General features: G+C 40.7%; 2 protein-coding genes across 5 annotated transcripts in view; both read right to left on the bottom strand.

Annotated features, from left to right (window-relative positions):
• Window positions 1–5,766: 5,766 nt before the first annotated feature.
• LOC147305807 (E3 SUMO-protein ligase ZBED1-like) lies at window positions 5,767–8,018 on the bottom strand. Its single transcript, XM_086277242.1, has 2 exons — window positions 6,730–8,018; window positions 5,767–6,566 (listed from the first exon to the last, which is right to left on the bottom strand). The coding sequence occupies exons 1-2, from the start codon at window positions 7,794–7,796 to the stop codon at window positions 5,891–5,893; spliced, it is 1,743 nt and encodes a 580-aa protein (XP_086133368.1). The 5' UTR covers window positions 7,797–8,018; the 3' UTR covers window positions 5,767–5,890.
• A 7,701-nt stretch (window positions 8,019–15,719) lies between these two features.
• The window catches only part of vps13d (vacuolar protein sorting 13 homolog D), a 72,562-nt gene continuing 65,659 nt past the window's right edge, over window positions 15,720–22,622 (bottom strand). For all 4 annotated transcript variants that reach the window (XM_086278725.1, XM_086278728.1, XM_086278726.1 and 1 more), the window contains 5 exons: window positions 22,394–22,526; window positions 21,121–21,316; window positions 18,969–19,100; window positions 18,646–18,886; window positions 15,720–16,671 (listed from right to left, as the gene is read on the bottom strand). In XM_086278725.1, the coding sequence (XP_086134851.1) occupies window positions 16,540–16,671; window positions 18,646–18,886; window positions 18,969–19,100; window positions 21,121–21,316; window positions 22,394–22,526 (834 nt within the window). In that variant the 3' untranslated portion in view covers window positions 15,720–16,539. The remainder of the gene's footprint in view (window positions 16,672–18,645; window positions 18,887–18,968; window positions 19,101–21,120; window positions 21,317–22,393; window positions 22,527–22,622) is intronic.

Here is a 22,622-nt window from a genome sequence, read left to right as displayed (position 1 = left end):
GCGCACGTGCAGCCCCGGACATCTAAGGGCATCACAGACCTGTTATTGCTTAATCTCGTGTGGCTGAACGCCACTTGTCCCTCTAAGAAGTTGGACTCAGACCGCACGGGGTCGAGTAACTAGTTAGCATGTCGGAGTCTCGTTCGTTATCGGAATTAACCAGACAACTCGCTCCACCAACTACAATTACTGGATCGGATATCGGAGAAAAATAAAAAATGTAATCCGATCCATTAAATATCACGAAAGCACCTCGCAAAACTTGCAACACGCCGTAACTCACCTCAGAACGTTAGCACGTCGGAGCAGTATGCATCACGTGATAGAGCGGCTGCCGCATGCGGGACCTGTCGTGGTCTGGATAGCATGTGGAGCTTCGCTAGCAACCCGGCATTTCATCTCCGACAAAGTTATCCCCGAGAGAAGTAAAGCAAGTGTGTAAGTCCATCTCTGAATGTTTGTAAAGCATTCCTGCGTTAAGCTTAACAAACGATATATGGAGCGACTGCCTCTTCCTGCTGCTACTTCAATCATGAAACTGCTCAATGATCAGCTGATCGGCTTTTCTGTCACGAGTCCGTCTCTCTTGTTTGTTTTTGGCCCACTTTGCACCAGAAAGAGGAAACGAGCGGCTAAACAACAGCAGCACGTTTAAGCTTGATCAGCTGTTGTTAGAATGTATTTAATATTACTTTCTACTCCAGGATCTTTTTCTAGTAGCTGACGCTGATAACTGTGCAGGGGCGGATCTAGCAAAGTTTAGCCAGGGGGGCCGATAGGGCATTAACAGGGAAAAGGGGAGCAGAAAGACATACTTTTCTTTCTTATTCTCATTTAAAATGTCTAGCTTTTAATAAATAATTATCTGACACCCAAAGTTTTAATTTGATGCAAAATGAATAGAAGTCCATTACTGTATATAGTAACTATTAAGTCTAATATATATACCCTAGTAAGCTATAGTACTTTTTCCTTTGGGAAGGTACCATCTGTGCAGTCTGCAATTTTGTTGAAGAAAGATGTTGAATCTATTTAATATTTTAATATATTGAAAAATAATTGATTTCTGTGCATTTTTTTTCACACTGCATCAAATTAAGGTTGATTACGTCGATTGAGCATCATGAGGTGGAGCGTGAGGGGTGGTTCCCTATTTTTTATTTATTTATTTTTGTTGTTGCTGGGAGTTTGAACCCTATTAGTTAGGTTGCTTAATATTTACGCTAAGTACTCTTTAAAATACCAGAATAGGGAGGATGGTGTAGGTTTAAGTTTATTAGATTGATCAGTATTGCTGAACTATGAAATATATTTTTTTGCATACAGGTATAACAGAATAGCTTTAGTGTAGTTGTTGTTTTAAACTTGAGTATGAACTTATACAAAATGCAGCAAGATATTTAAAAAAAACAGTTTTGTTGAAACACACTATATCGGATTCATATCGGTATCTGCAGATATCCAAATTTATGATATCGGTATCGGTATCGGACATAAAAAAGTGGTATCGTGCCATCTCTAGTGAATATAGAGTTTCATAGAAATCCCTAAAAATGTTGTTTATTCTTCCAGGGTCATATATTGTGTTTCCAGATAAATCTTTAACAGCACATATAGTTGTTTTTTCTTTATTTATTTTTAACTGGTTAGCTAGAAATTGACCTGATTTGTTACTGTGTTCAAAATTCTGCAAGCGAAGTCTTTGTACTAGGAATTGTGTTTTTTTTATTAATAATTTCATTTAATTCTAGTTTTGTTTTGCATATTTTGTTCATTATTTCTTTAACTTGGTCGCACACGTAGGCTTCTTCTAAGGATTTGATGGTTTTTTGGGGTTCCTGAATGTTTTTGTTTTCTTCTTTCTTTTTGTGTGATGAGAAAGAAATTATTTTACCTCTCATCACATCTTTCCCTGTTCCCATAGAACAGAAGCTGATGTTCCAGGAGTGTCATTAAAGTCTAAATATGCAGTCCACTCTTTTTTAAAATATTTAATAAAGTCTTCATCTTTGAGCAGCGATGTAGCGTTTTTCTTATGTATTAGTGTTAAAGATGCAGGAGCATGATCGCTGACAGCTATAGGGTGAATCTCAGTGTCTGAAATATCATTCAGCAGTGAGAGTAGGAGTGATGAACATGTGAGAAGAAAGAATATTCCTTACTGTTGGGGTGAAGGGAGCACCATGCATTGCAAAGGCCATAGTCGCTCATATACTGTTTGATTATATTTGTGGACTGCCAATTGCGCTGAGTTCCTGTGTTGTGTTGAGCCTATCCATTTCTTCATTTAATCCAAGGTTGAGGTCGCCTCCAAGAATAAGTGTGCAATCAAGGTGTTCAGAGAGTGCACTAAAAAATTCGTGGAAGAATGAGGGTTCATCAACATTTGGACCATATATACTTACAATACATAGCTTTTTGTTAAATACTGATAATTTAATAATAAGGAATCTACCCTCTGGATCTATAACTGTATTGAGTACTGTAAAATTAACATTTTTATGTATTAAAATTGCCCCTTTGTTTAGAATTATAACAGGCTGCAAACACATTAAGAAACTCAGTTGTTTTAAGTTTGTTTAAACCTGTGACAGGCCGGTCTCTTGTAATAAAACAACATCTGCCTGTAGTTTTTTAAGCTGGTTAAATATCTTTAACCTTTTTTTCTCTGGTGCCAGCTCCATTTACATTCCATGTGACAAACCTTAGTATGCCCATAATTGTGTGTGTATGTCTAATGATGTACGCTGGGTGTTTCGTTTAAATGGGGGAAGAGAATGTGGAAACATCACTTGTTTGTAAATAGAAAGAGAAAAAAATGGGTGGTGAGAGGCTGATTATGTGTGTGTATATTCACTAATATGAACAAGCGTGGCTTGCGTGTGTGTCCTATAAGTCTGTGTGTGCTGTGAGGCTGTTGTAAATGTGCTACCGTTGAGTGGATGTGTTTGCGTGATCGTGGTGTGTAAATATGCAGAAATATTGTTTGTAGGTGAGTAGGGAAGTAGGTGATCACAGCAGTGAAAGAAAAGAGAAAGAAAAAAAAACCCGAGAACGGTGAGTAACAACAACAAAAAAGAAAAGAAACGGAAACATTCCAATTACAGCAATGACGGAGGGTGACGGTGTTATATCAGCTATGACATCATACTGATATTACTGTCACGGTTCTGGGTCCGTTGGACCCAGTATTTTGAGTTTATTATGTTTTGGTTCACTTTTGCATCATGGATTATTCTTTGTTTCTCTGGTACTTTGTGTTTCAGTTATCTTGGTGTTTTGGATTGTTTCTCATTCTCTTGTTGTGATGTTTATTATTATTATTATTATTATTATTATTATTATTATTATTAGAGTTTCATGTTTCTATTATCCATGTTTTAGGAATGGTGGTTTCATGTATAGTTCAGTTCCATGTTTCATTTTCTGTCTCTGTGTTGAGTCCATGTCTCTGAGTTGTGATTCATGTTTCCTGTTTTATTGTGAAAGTCTTTGTCTTATGTTAGTGTGTGCAGCTTTGTTCCCCATGTCTCGTTAGCCCTGATCTCTCCCAGCTGTGTCCCCCTCCTGTGGCCCATTTCCTCATTACTACCCTGTGTATTTAAGCCCTGTGTTTTCCCATGCCCAGTGTTGCGTCGTACCCTCAGATTATGCCTGTGTGTCCTTGGTCTCAGTGTTCCATCCTCACTTCATGTTTGTTTTCCTGCCAGCAATAAAGCTGAGGTTTTTGAGTTACAATTCTGTGTTCGAGTCCTGCATTTGGATCCTCATCTCTGCCTGCCCGCACACAGAGCCCTGACAATTACAAGGTTAGACTCATGTTAAAGGAGAGAGTGTGAATGAATAAGAAAAGAGTGTAGTGGGTTTTTATCTGGAGTGCAGTCAATATAACCACGGAGTGGTGCCGGGGTTGCGGTAGAGCTGTCCGTCCACATAGAGCCGGTCCACGGTGATGACAGTGCGGGAGCCTCTCTGGATGAAGCTACGTCGAACTGGGAACAGGACCTTGCGTCGTTCCAGGATCTCTTTGGGGAACTGGTCGTTCACGCTGAAGTCCATTACTTTCAGCTCCCTGCCGCGACTCTTCACCTGTTCCTTCTTTTTGAATTGGCCGAATTTGGCCACAATTGGACGTGGTCTCCCAGTCGGCGACCTTACAGCCCCCAAGCGATGCACTGTTTCGAAGGCGATGTTCCTCCGGCAGCTTCAGGTGGGTTTTAATGAAGCGTTTCACCATTGCTTCCGCGTCCTCTCCGGCAGATTCTGGAATACCAGAAAACACAAGATTGTCTCGCAGCTACGGGCTTGTAGATCGATAACGGACTCTTTTATTTTCTATGTTTAACTGGGTCACGTTATCGGTGAGAGATTTGACCAACTCCCATAGCGTGGCATTTTCAGTGGCAAGCGTTTCCACCTGCTGCTGGCTGAATTCCAGGGATTCTCTCCGAGATTTAAATTCCCAGTGTAAAATCTCCACCAGGGACAGCCTCACATCAAAACTGGACAATCGCTTGTCGATTGACACCAGGATGTCTGCAATGTCTTTGCCGACAGGTGATGTTGTGCCGGAGGAGTGTGCCGGGCGACATCTCCTCGATGACGGTGTCTCAATTTTGGCCGGGGAAGATGCACTCTGAGCCTTCTTCATTACTAAATCTTGGAAGCACCGGTCGATGTAATCTTGGAGAGCGTCTAAACTCTCCCAGCTGTCCTCCAGGGTGTTAGAGATGACAGGAGAGATGTTGTTAGTTATATGACAATTGATTAGTTTATTTGGTAATACTGAAGCTTAAAGAAACTTTGTTAAATTCTACGCTACAATTCTCTTTTTTCCACCAAATCTCCGGCATCTGATGTCACCTACAACATGGGTCGCTTACCTTTTCCCATCACTTCCGTCACGTCCATCAGTCCCTCTGGAGTCATCCCTGTTAGGTGCATAGAGGCACTTAACCTGCTTGAAAACCTGTCATTTATCCTAGATAAAATATTACTGAGATATAGAGCACATCTATAATAACAACTAATAAGCCAAACCCTGTAGACAACAGCTAAAGCTACAGGATTGAGAAGCTGAATTAAATATGTGGACACCGCTAAGTTGATGAGCATGTTACACATTTTCTTTTATTTTTTATTTATTTGTTTTTAGAGCAGAGGCTGCATGCTATTAAAAGCCAACACATGCGGCTGTCTGTGAGCTCAGTTTTTACCTCACACTTCTGCTCTGTTTCAGTAGCAGCATTTTTCTTTTTGTGTCCTGACTCATGTATGTTTTCTGTTTTGGTTGATTATTTTATTTTGTTGGTTTGGAAGCGAATTTGTGACCATACTTGTGGATCACAGTGACACATAGTGATTAGGCATATGATTTACAAATGCCCAGTTTTAGAACTGTGAGCAATTCAAAGTTTAAAAATATATATATTTATATATTTATTTATATATATATATATATATATATATATATTAGTGCTGTCAATAGATTTAAAAAAAAAACAACTAACTAATCTCACAATTTTCTGTTATTAATTGCGATTAATCTCAATTACTTTATTAATAGCCTGGCTCCAATTACATTTTTTTATTCTTTATATTTTAAGATTGTAACAGACATTTATGCAACACAATGAAGTAAATGCAGAATAAACACAAAGAATGTATGCTGAAATTCAAAGAGAATTTTAATGGTTTTCATCAATCTTTAACACAGTGAAAACTTACAAAAAACCTTTAAGGCCATCAACAGTGACTGAACCCAGGCCTACAGGTTAAAGTGAATATCATAACAATAAAGGGTGCACAAAACTCAGTATTTAAAACACAAAAAGACACGGCTGAAAACCCAGAATGTTGAACATTTTTCACTTCAAAGGAGCAATCTGGATTAGTCCTTCTTTGCACTCAGCCAGTTACTGAGGCAGACTATTCTGTTTACATTGTCTGATGACAAAGAAGCACGCTTCTTTTGAATGATGTGACCTGAGAGTGAGAATAATCTCTCACAAGGCACTGTGGTTGCAGGGGTTGACAGGTACTTGCGTGCAATAGGTGCCAGCCTGGCATGTGCTCCTTCTCTCTTTAACCACCACTGTAGTGGACACTCTCCTATGTCAATTTTGGGCTTTGCTTTGTACAGATTCAGACAGCAGTCTATAGCATCTTCCTCTTCCTCTGTATCTGAATCAGGAGAACCCAGCAAGCAGATGGACATCTTGCTCTTCTTTGGTGAGGGTTCCTCTGTTGTCTGAGCAGATGGTTGGTGTGCATCCGTCTCTGACATCAGAAGGTCATGTACTGATGCCCACACCTCTCTTCTTTCATCTTTGGAAAGGCATTTAAGGTCTTTAAACCTGGGATCAAGGGCAGTAGCGATCTTCAGCCATGTGAGATTGCTGCTGTCCCTCCGCTGAGCTAGGTCTGTGGTAAAAATCTTCTTAAACCTCAAAACGTAGACTGGGTCATCATCTGAGGGCTCCATAATCCTGAACAAATGACACAAGGCTGGCAACACCATGGAACAAGAGACATACCGCTCTCCTCCCAGCAGTTCGGTAACATATCTGCAATAGAAAGATCAAGTCTGTATTTTTCTATTAATCACACAGAGACAAACATAAATACCACATATGAAAATACACAGAGAGGTGGAGGTGGAGAACATACTTGAAAACAAAGCTAGAATGCAAAGATAGACACACAATCATGAGAAACAAAATGATTTACCTGCAAGGTTCCAGTAGTTCCTCCAGCTTTTGCAGTCTGTCAAGCTCCTGGTCAGTCAACATAGTCACCTTGCTGTTTTGTTGAGTCAGGATGGTGGTCAGCCCAAATTTGTTTCTCTGGATCCGCTTGATCATCTCTAGGGTGGAGTTCCATCTTGTTGGAACGTCCTGAACAAGCGGTTCTGTTTGATGTCCATGTGCAGCTTGCTGTGCCTTTAATTCCTGAGCGTTTGCTGGACTATGCTTAAAATGTCCAACAATCTTGCGACATTTGGCCAGAGCCCTTTCAAATGCGCTGTCATTAAGAGAAACTGTGACCGTTCTTTGCAGAATGTGGGCCATGCAGGGCATGTGTTCAAATGGAAGTAGTCTGGCGGCTGCAACCATGTTACGAGCACTGTAGGTGCCAAGCGTGGTTACCTTGTCCTTGATTTTCCATTCGTTTGCAACATTCAGAAAATGGTCAGCACACGCCTCAGCATAGTGTCTCTCTTCAGTTTTACTCACCGTTAGTGCAAACGATTGCATAGTCCAGTCGTTATCAATAAAATGCGCCATGACCCCCAAGTAATTATCGTTGTTCACCGAAGTCCAGTGGTCTCCGGTGAGAGCGACATTCCTTACTTGCACAAGCTTGCTGGACTGCTGAGCCCTCTGGTCCCCATACAAAGTGTGCAGTCTTGACACAATGGTTCCTCTCGAGGGCAGATTGTAACACACATCTCCTGATGCAGCACGAATGACTTCTCTCAGTCCATCATCTTCTACTATGCTAACTGGTCGGCAGTTTTTAGCTATCCAAACAACCAAGGAATTGGTTACCTTTTCTCTCACATTTTTTGTTATTCGTCCACAAGCACCATACTCCTGAAGCGTAGACTGGCGAGGTCCCGTAGAGGTGGATTCAGTTGGGTGTTTTGCTCTCAGGTGATACGCCAGTGATGAACTGCTTCTGTGGTACTTGAATTCAGCTTTGCAAATTGTGCATATTACTCTCGTTTTGTCCAACAAGCCATCAGGCAACTTCTTAAAGAGAAACTTTCCACCCAAAAGTCCGCCCTCGTCCATGCTTGCGTGTGTTAGCTAGTGTTAGCTAGATAGTAGCATGGTGTCACTTCTTCTTCTAATCATTTCTGTCAGGCCAAACGCCAGCATAGCACACTGTTGCCCCCTCCTCCAGAGGTGCTCATGAATTTAAAGGTCTTAGATTACAGGAAATTAATAAAAAAACAAAATCAGCGTTAAATTTTTTTAATGCATTAAACATTTCGCGTTGATCTTAACAATTAACGCGATAATTTTGACAGCACTAATATATATATATAAAAACTCTAACTTCAAAGTTTGAAATATGTAAGATGTGTGAGAGGGTGAATTCTTTGAAAAACTAGAAGTTATCTAAAAATGCATTAAGTGAAAATGTAATGTTGCATCTATAGAGAAGAAAGAAGAAGCATTCAGTTGTTTAAAAATAGGCATTACAGACAGATACAGTTTTAGCATTGCCTGACTATGATAAGCCTTTCTACTTACGTGTAGATAGAGGAGCAGCTTATATGAAAGCTGTGATAACACAGGCATTTGGAGAAAAATAACGCCTGTTAACATTCCTGGTGAAACTTAGACTTGTGTAAATTAGACTCTGTTGCGTCAGGCCTGCCTGCATGTGCAAGTCTGTGTAGCCGCAGCAGAGGCAGTAAAAGAGTCAGCTGCACGTATGCAGTCATACGTGCATATGAATTGCACACAGGCCAAAATATAAATATATACACTGACAGCCAGTTTGTTTTTCAGCAGTGCACCACTTTGCAAAAATTTTGCATAATAGAGATATGGTCACCTCTACGGGTAACCCAGTGAAACACGGCAGCTTATTAAAAATCTTATTGGAAGTGATCACCTTGCCAAAACAATTGGCACTTTGCAAATGTGCAGCACATCAAAAAGACAATTTTATTGTCACAAAAGGAAATAATTTTGCAGATCAAGCAGCAAAACAGGCTGCACAACAATCGGCAGAGCTACTAGTATCCGACTACTGCCCAGAAATACCACTTGACGTACTAAAAACCGAACAAAAAGCTGCAACAATCACTGAACAAAACAAGTGGCTGAAATGTGGAGCACAACTGAAAGATGACTTAATGGTCTGTGATGGAAAACCAATATTACCAGAGTCGTTACACAGGACAGCGGCTGTAGTGACACATGAAGTAACACATGTGTCAACAGGAGGGAAATATAGTATAGATAAACAATACACACTTTTACACTATAAATTTTTACACTATAAATTTTGAAACTTCAGCGAAAAAATTTGTAAGAACATGCCTATTCTGTCAAAAACACAACTCACAAGGAAACTTAAGACCTAAGAGAGGCCAGTTCTCCACACAATCCACATGGATTTTATCAAATTGAAAGAATGTCAAGGATCAAAATATGCCTTAGTGATCACAGATGTGTTTTCAAACTGACCAGAGATACAGTGGGGCAAAAAAGTATTTAGTCAGCCACCGATTGTGCAAGTTCCCCCACTTAAAATGATGACAGAGGTCAGTAATTTGCACCAGAGGTACACTTCAACTGTGAGAGACAGAATGTGAAAAAAAAAAATCCATGAATCCACATGGTAGGATTTGTAAAGAATTTATTCGTAAATCAGGGTGGAAAATAAGTATTTGGTCAATAACAAAAATACAACTCAATACTTTGTAACATAACCTTTGTTGGCAATAACAGAGGTCAAACGTTTACTATAGGTCTTTACCAGGTTTGCACACACAGTAGCTGGTATTTTGGCCCATTCCTCCATGCAGATCTTCTCGAGAGCAGTGATGTTTTGGGGCTGTCGCCGAGCAACACGGACTTTCAACTCCCGCCACAGATTTTCTATGGGGTTGAGGTCTGGAGACTGGCTAGGCCACTCCAGGACTTTCAAATGCTTCTTGCTTCTACACTCCTTTGTTGCCCGGGCGGTGTGTTTTGGATCATTGTCATGTTGGAAGACCCAGCCTCGTTTCATCTTCAAAGTTCTCACTGATGGAAGGAGGTTTTGGCTCAAAATCTCACGATACATGGCCCCATTCATTCTGTCCTTAACACGGATCAGTCGTCCTGTCCCCTTGGCAGAAAAACAGCCCCATAGCATGATGTTTCCACCCCCATGCTTCATAGTAGGTATGGTGTTCTTGGGATGCAACTCAGTATTCTTCTTCCTCCAAACACGACGAGTTGAGTTTATACCAAAAAGTTCTACTTTGGTTTCATCTGACCACATGACATTCTCCCAATCCTCTGCTGTATCATCCATGTGCTCTCTGGCAAACTTCAGACGGGCCTGGACATGCACTGGCTTCAGCAGCGGAACACGTCTGGCACTGCGGGATTTGATTCCCTGCCGTTGTAGTGTGTTACTGATGGTGACCTTTGTTACTTTGGTCCCAGCTCTCTGCAGGTCATTCACCAGGTCCCCCCGTGTGGTTCTGGGATCTTTGCTCACCGTTCTCATGATCATTTTGACCCCACGGGATGAGATCTTGCGTGGAGCCCCAGATCGAGGGAGATTATCAGTGGTCTTGTATGTCTTCCATTTTCTGATGATTGCTCCCACAGTTGATTTTTTCACACCAAGCTGCTTGCCTATTGTAGATTCACTCTTCCCAGTCTGGTGCAGGTCTACAATACTTTTCCTGGTGTCCTTCGAAAGCTCTTTGGTCTTGGCCATGGCGGAGTTTGGAGTCTGACTGTTTGAGGCTGTGGACAGGTGTCTTTTATACAGATGATGAGTTCAAACAGGTGCCATTCATACAGGTAACGAGTGGTGGACAGAAAAGCTTCTTACAGAAGACGTTACAGGTCTGTGAGAGCCAGAGATTTTCCTTGTTTGAGGTGACCAAATACTTATTTTCCACCCTAATTTACGAATAAATTCTTTACAAATCCTACCATGTGGATTCATGGATTTTTTTTTCACATTCTGTCTCTCACAGTTGAAGTGTACCTCTGGTGCAAATTACTGACCTCTGTCATCATTTTGAGTGGGGGAACTTGCACAATCGGTGGCTGACTAAATACTTTTTTGCCCCACTGTATATCCAGTAAAGAGCAGAGGCAATCTCCATTGCAAAATGTTTATGTAATCATTTTATTCCAACATATGGTATCCCTTCTCTGATAAGATCAGACAATGGGACACATTTTGTCAATGATGTGATCAGTAAGGTCTCTGAAGCACTAGGATTCAGCATAAGAAATCAATGTGCTTATCATCTATGGAGTGCAGGGTTAGTAGAGAGAACTAACGGCACCATAAAACAGAGACCCAGAAAATGCCTGAAATAGATAAAAATGCAAAGAGTTTAGTTTATTTAAAAGGCAGTGTGTGTGAGAGGATTATGAAATTATTGTGTGAATGATGCTACATTTTAGATTAAAAGTTAGTAGAATTACAGAGGGTTTGTAGATTGTAAATACAAAATGAGTTTGATTAGCCTGTAGAAACACAAAAGAGAGTAACAGGAAGTGTGTGTGTGTGACAGGACCTTTGCATGCCCATAAAAGGAGTGAGCACCCAGAGAGAAAAACAGAAGAGACAGACTCTAGCCAGATGAAGCAAATGGAGGCTTTAAGAAAAGAAATGAAAATGATATTAATGTTATGGTTTAGTGTGTCAATATAGGTCACAAATAAATAAAGGTGGACTTTTCTCAACCTAGAATTTTGAGCATAGCAGCAAAACCATAGATTAACATAATTGGGAGAAAACAGGCCAAAGTTTGGCTTAAATTTTTACAGCTTGACCTCCCACTTGTCCCGATCCTGAGAAGAAGCTCAAAGGACAGTCAATCTCCTGATGAAGACCATCAGAACATCGTGGACTTGAAGAATTAACAGCAGGCTGGTAAGAACAGTGTGACATAACTGTTTAAAGGCACTGAATGTGATATTTTGCCTGGCTGGGACTTAATCTAAAAGGAAAATACTGAAAAGAAACAGAGAAGAAACAGATTATGTTTGCTGGAGATTTAAGACAACGAAGGATACTTTGAGAAGGGTACAGGGGCCAGTGAACGTGAAGCCCAGAGGAGTATAATTGGGTTGAAATTGAAGCCTGAACTCATGATGGTGTTTAGAGATGTCCACCAGATCACAACAAAGAGGTAAACAAAAATAGAAAACACACATATATACAGTAAATTGTTACATGTGAAATTATTTTTGGAAAGAATCAGAAGTAAGATAGTTTGAATCAGACCTCAGTGAAAAGATGCATGATTTGATGCAAGTGAACCAATAGATAAATCTGTTAGAGAGGCAACTTTAGTAGAAAATAGAGATATTGTTTTGAACTGCTGTGCGACGCTTCTCAAGTCTCTTGCAGATTAAAACCAGGCGATTGGGTCCTTATACGAGTACTCCAGAGAAAGAATTGGAACTCACCTCGGTGGGAAGGTCCATACCAAGTACTCCTAACGACACCAACAGCTTGCAAAATCGCTGAGAGGCCCTCTTGGGTCCACCAGAGCCATTGCAAAAAAGTGGAAGTGAGTGACAGCACAACCTAAAGACACCACCACCCCGACTCTTTGGTGATCTACAGGTGAAGGGAGGGCTGATTGGGTATATCCCGCCTTCTACTTCTCGCCTGTAGTCCACTCACCAGAGTAAATCGGTGTGTCTGGTCATCATGAAGATTATTCTGTTTACCACCTTGGCCCTGCTGCTTACAGCATGGACTCTGATGCACTTAAAGGATCAAGAAGCCAACTTGCATAGAAGGGCATGGACATATGACAACTCACACCTGGCTGAAGTGACACAGGACCACATCCATCCCTGGATGAACAAGGCCTGGTATAGATACATATATAATCGCACAGAAGGCAAAGATTGTTATATATACTCACACATGCCTGCTACAACACAGCATGCTACATTATATGGCAGGCCTATGAATATGACTCAAGTGACATGCGCAGCAAGCTTTGCCAGTCTAGGTTATCAATATTCAGGAATTGTCCTAAACCACAGCGACCCCCTGACTATTGGATTATCGTTTTGGGCTGTTTTTAAATGCATCGACCAGCATCAACAAAGAGCAAAATCAGGAAATTGATGCCATAAGAATAACTGTTATGCAACACCGAGTTGCCCTGGACATGATCTTGGCAGAAAAGGGTGTTTTGTTTAATACAACTTGTTGTACATATATTCCAGACAATGTGCATTCTGGTAATATGACAAATAATCTACAATTACTTCGAAACGTTCAACAGGCACAGGTAACCGATTGGGCAAATTCACAAAGTAATTGGTGGGATTGGCTTATGAGCGGCTCATGGAGAACATTGATGTTTAAGGTTTTGATGTTTATTGGCCTAATACTTATCATGTTTTATATCTTTACTACATGCATTATCCCCTGTGTAAGAGGAATGGTATCAAGAATGATATCTCAATCTCTTGTTGCATATGTCACTGTGCCAGACGAGGAAGAAGGAGAAGACGATGAGTATGAAACTAATGTGATGAATGATTATGTTTGAATGATACACATTTTATGACGACCAGACCGAAAGCACTCACAATGTAGGGTCTGTGTCTGAAACACGTTGATGTATCTGTTTAAATTCGCTACAACAGGAGGGAATGATGAAAGATTTTTTAGTTTTGTGATTATGTTTAGTTGTAGCTTCATTTAAAGGAAGGAGAGCTTGTGAATTGGAACCACCACAGGAAAAGAGAGTGAAGCCATATGTGTAGAAGAATGCTGTGACATATGATACTACCTCCTGTGTTAACAGACAAGTTAACGGTCTCTGAGTTGTGAGTTTCTTTGCCTTCTAACAATTTTCTCCTCACAAGGGGTGAAAGGTCTTCAAGAAACTTAGAGAATTCCAGCTGCTTTCTTTCAAAGCTCCTCAGACTACCATGACCTGGATGACTGGGAACCCTTTTTTTTCTCATTCATTGTGTGCAGTCCCTCTGGAGTCATCCCTGTTGGAGCTTGTTAGTAGCAAAGGCCTGAAAGTACAAAAATGGCTACTGAGGAGCGCTTAAGTGCATTTGATAATCAGCACCTGGCTGGACAGCTAACGTTGGCTGTAGGTCAGGAGGTATAGTCCATCTACTAATTGGAAGGTTGGTGGTTTGATCTGTGGCTGCTCCAGTCTGCACGCTGTCAGATTCATTTCATGAGATGAAAGACAAATATGCCCAAAGTACATTTCCTTAAATTTATTAAGCAGTTAAAAGGTTCAAGTTAAAAACACCATGCCTCTTAGGTTGTTCAGGAGACCCAGAGTTGTTTTCTTGTAGGTATCACAACCCAACACCCACATTGGAAAGATAACATTTGAATGTGTGAGATTAGATAAAACATAAATGTGTTATGAGTTTATTTGAAATATAAAGTAATGAGGTTTATAAGCATTAAACATAAAAAGTATATTCTAACAATGCCCAAGCATCTGTGGAAAAGACACTGATACCCATAGTTGCTCTCTGATCATTGGAATGTGTAGAAAAGTAGAATAGAAAAGTGATATATAAGAACCAGTCCATTTTCCATTTATTTGCCTAAATAAGGCTTTACTTAATTGTTTCACACTACTTCTACATTTGGATTTACTATACCTGTTAAGGACCAGATGATTTTTAAACATTTTTTGCCACTTTGGGAGCATCCATATAGTGTTTGTTGATTTTTCATCGTTTTCATATTCTGAGGAGCTTTGGGCTGCTTTCACTGAGCATATTTATCTATATCGGTTTTGTTTTTTGTTCAAGTAGCTGGTGGATACTGAGGTCTTGCTTTGGATTATTTACTGGTTGACTGGCATCTCCTTCCAGTACCGTGTTGGAGGGCCCAGTCTTTTTTCACTTTGATGGTTGACAGCTGCACATTTTCACTCGTAATAACTGCCACTCCACGTTTCCGGTCCTTTCACTGTTGGAAGTAAGGATCGACTCTATAATATTGAACCACCACTTTCTCAGCATCAGTTACATGCTCCTGCAGCTCTTCTCCAGTAACATTGCCTGTTTTACTTTTTTGCCCAGCAAAAGTCATCACTGAAAAAGTTACAAATAATCACATCCCGTCCAATTAAGAGTTCTTCATTCCCACTGTCACAGAGTGCTCCCCATTGGAAGGTCATCTGATTGTTGCGGTTTCCTCTCTAATATTGTAGGGGTAAAGTGCTGTAAATTGGTGCTATATAAATGAAGCACAAGTTTCACAAAGTTTGAGCTTGACAGTGGAGGAATAGAGCATCAATTAGAGTTTTCAGAAGAAAGAAAATGAATAAACTGCTGTCCAGTGATATAATGTATAAGGTTTAAATGTTAAACTACAAAAATACCTTAAATGTACATTAACTGTTATGAAGCTGACCCCAACTTTAGGTGGAATTTACTTAAAATGAGGTAGTAAAGACTAATATCAGTTTTTTAGGGATTTAATTTAATGTATAGATTATGTATGTAATTTTTAAAAATATCATTATACCTTTATATACAAACGTTATGTAAAAGAAAGAAACCCTCAACTGCATATGACTAAATAGATTAAATGTGGACTATTAAACATTAAGTGAACTTGATTAGAGCAGGCAGAATGCAATAGTTAAAATGAATCAATACCTAAATCATACTAACTCTCAGAATCCTTGAAGCACAGGCAGAGGAGGAAGAGGAGTGACAGCAGCAGTAATCTTTCTTGCCAGCTGTCTAATTTCAGGGTTTTGCAACCCCTCAGCTGTGGCTCCGGTAATAAAAAGAAAAACAAAAAAAATATATAGGGAAAAAACACTGAGATTGTAGACTTGGCCAGCTCTTTCTTCCACATTTTTGGTCTTGGTTTTCCTGAGACAGGACAGTAGTGGCCCCTGTGTATCATTGAAGTAAAGACCACTGGACAAGCAAGAAGTCAACAATGGAAATGTGTGTTTTGAATGAGTCGGAAAATAATGCGTTCCCCACAGTGAGTACTGCAATCTGGTGCTTTATTTGAAGTAGTGTCTATTTAAATCTTACCATTTTAACAGGATCACAGACCGAGTGTGTCATCTCTCTGACAGGCCTGTGATAACGCACGTGCACGCACACCTGCAAACAGTGGCTTCCTATCGTATGGGGCTGCTCAGAGTAAAAGGTAAAAAGGAAGCCCTCACTTTGCTTTAAAGTTTGGTTAGAAGGCTCATTATGAGGTCATTAAAAAAGGGTAGCTAAATAAAATTAGACACATTAGATTTATGATTGTAAAAAGCAGTGTAGGCGATGACGGACACTCCAGTGTGTATAATTGAAAGGATGAGGGGGCTGCATGTCCCACCCCAATGTCAGTGCAAATCAATGTCCCCATCTCTAATAGACTCTTACACAAAATACATTTGTAAAGGCAGTTTCTTACATAATCCACTTTAGTTGTGACTTTCTATATTTCATCATAATAGAGTATGTACAACAATTTATACTCTTGGTATGCAGCTCTATTTACATTTAAGTCTAGTCACAAATATATAGAACTGTTGTGGAATGTGTACAACTACAGCCATAAAAGTCATAAATGCAAAGGCCAAATGCAGTACAAGGGCTTTCTACATATACACAGTGAAAAGAACACTGCAGTGCAAGTTTTATTTTTTTTCTATCCTGTACATGTCTGTGCTTTCTGAAACATCAGGTCACGTATCTGTACCCAGTACCCTTTACTGCTGTTTGTCAAAACAGATTTAAAAAAACTGTTATCTGCAAAAATCAATTAAATGCCCCACAATCCTGCAGACACCATCTCCAAAAGTCCTGATCAGGATTCAAGCAGTAAGCAGTCCTCATTCTCAGTGGAAGGAAGCATGAGCTGTTGCTCGTAGTACAGACTCTTGGCGTAGTTGATTTCTTGAGATATTTTGATGGCGAGGCTCTCGCTTTTCACATGGACCTACGGAAGGAGCGTCAAAGAATGAAAACACTGAAGTTGGGAAGAGACAGAACAATTTGAATGAAAACTGGTCCTATAAGCCACCAGTCACTGAAATTGGAGAACTAAATTAGACAACTTCTTACAATTTAAAATGACATGGATTTTAAAAATTCAGCTGAAGTGTATCTCATTATCTGATTGAAAAAGAATCCTAGCTCATGAAGGTTCGGGATTAAAGAAAGTTATTTTGGTCTTCTAACCCACAACTTGACCTCTGCAATCATCACATTATGTAGGTGGGGAGTACTTCTAAGACCTTGAATTTTGTATCTGCAGGCTTCCCCAAACCATTATTATAAAGTGTCAAACTCCAGTCCTGGAGGGCTGGTGTCCCCAAAGGTTTACTTTTTTTGCTGCAACACACCTGAATAACATGAGTAGATCAACACTCTATAGACTTGACTGCATGCTGACAGCTCTGAAGCCCATGGGTGTCTGCCCAGAGTCAGCTGCCATAAGAGTATCATCTGTGATTTTGACCAGGGCTGTCTCACTACTGTGAAGTGACCAAAAACCAGAGTGAAAATGCTCAAACAGACGATTGTTAGGAAGGTGAGAGTAGATCTAAACAGCAAGTTTTCAAAAGAAAAGGTAAATTAGCAATTGGACACAAATTATTTAGGTTGGAAGGGTCTGCATCAGGTTTGTTGAGAGTTGGAATTATCACAGCTGTTTTAAGAGGTAAAGGAAAAAAGCAGAGATGAGGGAAGAATGAATAATGTCTGCTATTAAAGGAAAGAGTAAGGATAAGTAGGATTTAGCCTCCTAAGTGGGAAGTGGGTCAAATTCCACCCAGCAGAGTGGATAAAGGAGACACTGGGTTTTTAAAGGAGCAAAAATATCCATAAGACTGGAGTCCATAATTGCAGTGAGACACCAGTTCATCAGGAGTAGATAAATTGTCTCTGCTAGGAAGACTCAATTAAATGGGAGAAAGCAGTTATATCAATGTTCTTGATATTATGATAATCGAAATGGGAAAATTAGCTTTCTTCAGGCGGTGGATGTGCTCTCCCTTAGCATGGGGTGAGGAGTTCAGTCATTTGGGAGGAGTTCACAGTAGAGCTGCTACTCTTACATATCGAAATGAGCCAGTTGATGCGGTTGCCTCCTGGGTTCCAACTGGAGGCCACGGGGTAGACCCAGGACACACTGGATTGGGAATGAAGTGTTTTTTCCCAGATAAGGTGGAGAAGGTGGCTCACTGCTTTTTCAGTAACTTATCTTTCTTGTAGAAATGTGCTCCAAATAAAGAACTTTGTGTTGACAAGATTGTTAATTAATTGTTTACAAATCAATTGTCTGTATGGACAGCAATTTCCCCCCCCCCCCCCCAAAAAGTGCACATGTAAAACTGTGGTGTTAAGCAATGCGGTTGAAAAATTTGGGTGCACCTAACTTTTGTGCTGGTGCGCAAAAAGTACACTGGTGCGCAAAGTGCTCACCAGTGCAACCGTGGCAAAAAGTTTGTCTAGAGCCCTGTATATGAGTGTTTCTTAGTTTTAAATTGGTCTATTAGTCTCATTTTCCCACTTGCTTAGTCGATTTAGGAAATTAGTCGGCAGGAACATCCCTACTTGTGATGACACATGATCAGAGGGTAAGCACCAGACACTTACATGGCTACTAAGATGAAGTTATATTCTTAGTTACCAAACATACTGCAGAAGATGTTCAAAGGGAAATTAGGAGTCTCTTTTTCTGCAGTAAACCATATTGATGGGTGTAGTTGTTTGAGTATCACACAGGACACAAAATAAAAAACATAGTGGATTGGTTTCTTCTTCTGTGAATGAATCTGTGTCTGGCTTTTATTTGTCCTGCTTGGTCTAATGCAAACTATCTGCTTAAAGAGAAATGAGACAGTATTTTTGTCTAATTTGAATCAATCAAAACCACTGGAACAATCCAAAAATGTCACCGAAAACTCACCATGGGCTTCTGGTGGGAAGGACCGGGAATTGCCACACCACTGCTAGTATTCTCAGCCTTCTTGGTGAGTTGCACATATACCTTCCCATGATCCTTAGATACCAGACAGTGGTAGAGGTCATCGTATTTGACCTCCAGAATGATGGCCTCACGATCCACGAAGTCACCTGGCTTCAGGAAGTAGACAACTTTCGAGGAGATGAGTACGCAGTATGTGTCGATGGGCTCAACAGCAATGAAGCTGTAGGAAATAAAACATTAAGCTTTGCTGAATCTGCAGGCAATCAACTGTAAGAACACACAATGAACTGAGTTACACTCACAACTCAGAGTGAATGTTGTCTGTGAGGTGGAACAGTTGCTCCTGACCGTCCGCCTGTGTGGCTGAGTATCGAGGCAGCAGACCCTGGGGTCCCTTACAGCAGCGGGGCTTCCTCACACGCTGCACAGTGAGCCTGAACGACATAGCAGCAGAATGTAAACACTTCCAAGAACAAGAACGATTCAGGATATTTCAGTTCTAAGAACATTAGACAAAAATGAAGCTGTGCCTTAGGGTCGGGGAACGGGTCCTGACTGTCAATTGTGCTTATGCGCCGAACGGGCAGGGTGCTTGAGGGTGCTCCACCTGAGGACTCTTTTGTCCTACTGGGAGACTTCAACGCTCATGTAGGCAACGACAGTGACCTGGAGCATCGTGATTGGGCAGAACGGCCTCCTGGATCTAAACCAGAGTGGTGTTTTGTTGTTGGACTTCTGTGCAAATCACAGTTTGTCCATAACAAACACCATGTTTGAACATAAGGGTGTCCATAAGTGCACGCAGCTGCCCTAGGTCGCAGGTTGATGATTGATTTTGTAATCATATCACCAGACCTGCAGCCATATGTTCTGGACACTCAGGTAAGGAGAAGGGCTGAGCTGTCAACTGATCAACACCTGGTGGTGAGTTGGATCAGGTGGCGGGGGAGGATGCTGGACAGACCTGGCACACATAAAACGTACGCCTGCTGCCAGGTCTATGGCAGAACTTCAACAGCATTCTGAGGGAGACTGGAGACGTTGAGGTGTAAATTTGATCCAGGAAGTTATGGCCGCACATTGGAAAGTCTACATGCTGGTAATACTTAGCAGGAATTTCTTCTTGATTCTCAGCAGGGCTGAAGATTGGCTCCCACATACCGATGGACCATTAACAACTGACATATGAAATGATCTTGCGTGCCAGATATAATTGTATCGCTGACCGTAGGTTTGGCCCCCCTGGTCTAAATGGTTCAGAGAAGGCTTGGGAGAAAGTGCTGTGGTCAGATGAAACCAAAAAACAACTTTCTGACATCAACTAACCCATTTAAACCTGAACAAGAACCTCCCTCCCTCAACTAGAACAGTGAAGACCGATCGTGGATGAGTCTTCCACCATGGCAATGACTCAAAACATACCACCAAGGCAACAAAGGAGTAGCTAAAGAAGAAGCACACTGTAAGAGGCCATAAGAAGATCATTTGTAACCTCCACTAAAGCTGTTTCTGTGCTGTGATGAGTTTTGAAACCTGACTGAAACTGTTTGAATAAACCATTCCCCTGCAGATGATCTGTTAGCTGTTTTACAGCTACTATTTCAACCATTTTTAAGATAACAGGAAAGTTGGAGATTGTCTTTAATTAGAGAGTCTATAATTAGCTAAGACAGATGTGTAAAGCGATGGCTTTTGAGTAGTGGTTTAATCACTGCTAGCTTGAAAGTCTGTGGTACCGAGGTCATTAATAGAGATAGGCATGTTTAAGAGTGAAAGATTGTAGGATGGCAGGACTTCATTGAGCAGTCTTGTAGGAATATGGTCTAAAACACATGTTGATGTTTTGGAATTACTGAAGTAATAATTACTGAGGTTGGAGAAAAAGAGTCTAAATAAACTTCAGTGATACTGAAAGCTGTACTGCGCTGAAGAGAAATCTAAGGTTGCTATTATTTTTTTTTCAATCAGTGATGAACAGTAAGATGTTCTAGCTTCACAGGGAGCTTTTTTATAGAGTAACAAAGTATTTCAAAGTATCTTCAGGCTAAATGTAGATTGCACATTTCAGTTACATCTTTCCTTTTCAGAGGAGCCACAGTATCCAGACTTGTATGCACCAAACATGTAATACATTTAATAAGATAATTGATGTCTGGGGGCATAGAGTTTAAGTAGTTGCTCTGCACTGTGTGGGCACAAGGCATTGAAGGAGATAGTGGATAGTGGAGGAATAATATCCTTAAACTTACTTTCACCACTATCAGAAAAACATCTACTGAAATGAAGAGTATTCCCCACCGCAGAGTGGCCTAATCTGCTTGGAGAGAATCCGTGTGCACATGGTCAAAATATAAGCTGGTGCATGTTCAGGTTGAGGTTATATAATAAAACTGACTTTAACAAAATAAAAGAATGTTTTGGATTCGAATACTACAGAGAACAGACTTAACCCACCTATGATTACTTAGACTAGCCATATCACGGACTGTCTGGGCTGTCTCTGATGCAAAGTCCAGAGCTCCAGCCACCGGTTTGGTCACAGTACCAACAAGGCCTTTACCCAGGCCAGAGAAGAAGCCACCGACCCCACCCTCCGTCTTCACACCCTCCACTGTGGAAGTGATGATGCTCGTCATGCCTCCAATGATACCTGAGAGAGGACAGAACGTGTATTTAAAAGGATGTACAAACTTGCAAAAATGCTAGCTTCAAGGGGAGCAGGCAGTGGGTCTTTAGTTTAATGTAGGCAATCCGTAACTTTGATATTTCATGTGAGTAATGTTTCTGGTATGTTGTTCTGAGGCTCTTGGATGAGTCGTTGCTGCGCTGTGTAAGTTTGGTTGCCCAGCTACTCTTGGGAAGGTTCACTACTGTTCCATATTTTCGCCCTTTGTGGATGTCAGAGGTTGTGTGTGGAGGCGTGGAAGAGATGACCCAAACGCAGGACTCACGGTGCAGAAATGATGAGGATTTATTGGAGTGGGTGAATGAACAACGCAGGAACGGCAGAACTGACTAGCTGACTGAAAGACTGAGTGGCTGGCTAAATAACTGAGCACTAACGGGAACGACGACATAACATCAATGACATGACAAAAAACTGGTGAAACCGAGGAACTTAAATACACAGGTTGAATGATGACAATGATTGGAAACAGGTGAGTACAGGGCTGAACATAATCTGACTAATGACCCGGGAGACAAGCTGACACGGGGAAAAAACAGGAAGTGAGAACATTAATGTGGCGAACTAAACTGAACATGAGCAAACTGAAATCACTGGGTCAACGACCCAGGAACCCTGACAGTGGATAATAGTTAAAAAATTCCTTGCTCCATTAAACAGCACTTTTCAACTTTTCACAATTTCCATAGGGGGCTAATAATTCTGTCATCTGAAGATCAGCTCAAATTATGTAAAAATCAATTCTGAAACATCACTTATTCCAAAGGGCTCAAATATTTTCTATTAACAATTATCATTTTAGTGTCATCTTTCATTCAGTAATCTGTATTGTTTGATCTTAAATCTTTTGTTTCAACAATAATTTGTTCTCCCCACCACTTTTTTTTTTTTTTTTTTAGCATTTTAGCATACGGACAACAGAATTTACATAAATTACATTTTTAAGGGTTTGGGAGGCTCTTCATTCAGACACTAATTAAATGAATCTTTTATCAACTAGTGGTAGCATTAACCAGACAAAGAAGAGTTTTGAAGTTGTACCGTGAGCCAATCCATGAATCCCTGCTACCAGGTGCTCTCCACTGGTGGCTCCGTGGTATCTGATGTACTCTCGTTCATTCTGGTGCCGATTGTCCATAGTCTTTCCCAGCCCATCTGATAAAGTCCCTGCAAACTGACAAACAAAGTAGAGTCCCACCACACTATAAATGGACTGGTTCTATGCACCATTTCTGCAAAGAGTGTGGCGCAGGTGCCGTTTCAGGTCATC

The sequence above is a fragment of the Aulonocara sp. 'chitande type north' Nkhata Bay genome, linkage group LG20 (genome assembly GCF_057382095.1).
Source record: "Aulonocara sp. 'chitande type north' Nkhata Bay isolate Kocher_YH1m ecotype deep benthic linkage group LG20, A_spYH_male_GT1.1, whole genome shotgun sequence".
Lineage (NCBI taxonomy): Eukaryota > Metazoa > Chordata > Actinopteri > Cichliformes > Cichlidae > Aulonocara > Aulonocara sp. 'chitande type north' Nkhata Bay.
Note: the sequence above shows the minus strand (reverse complement) of the source record. Positions and strands in the feature narration are given on the sequence as shown.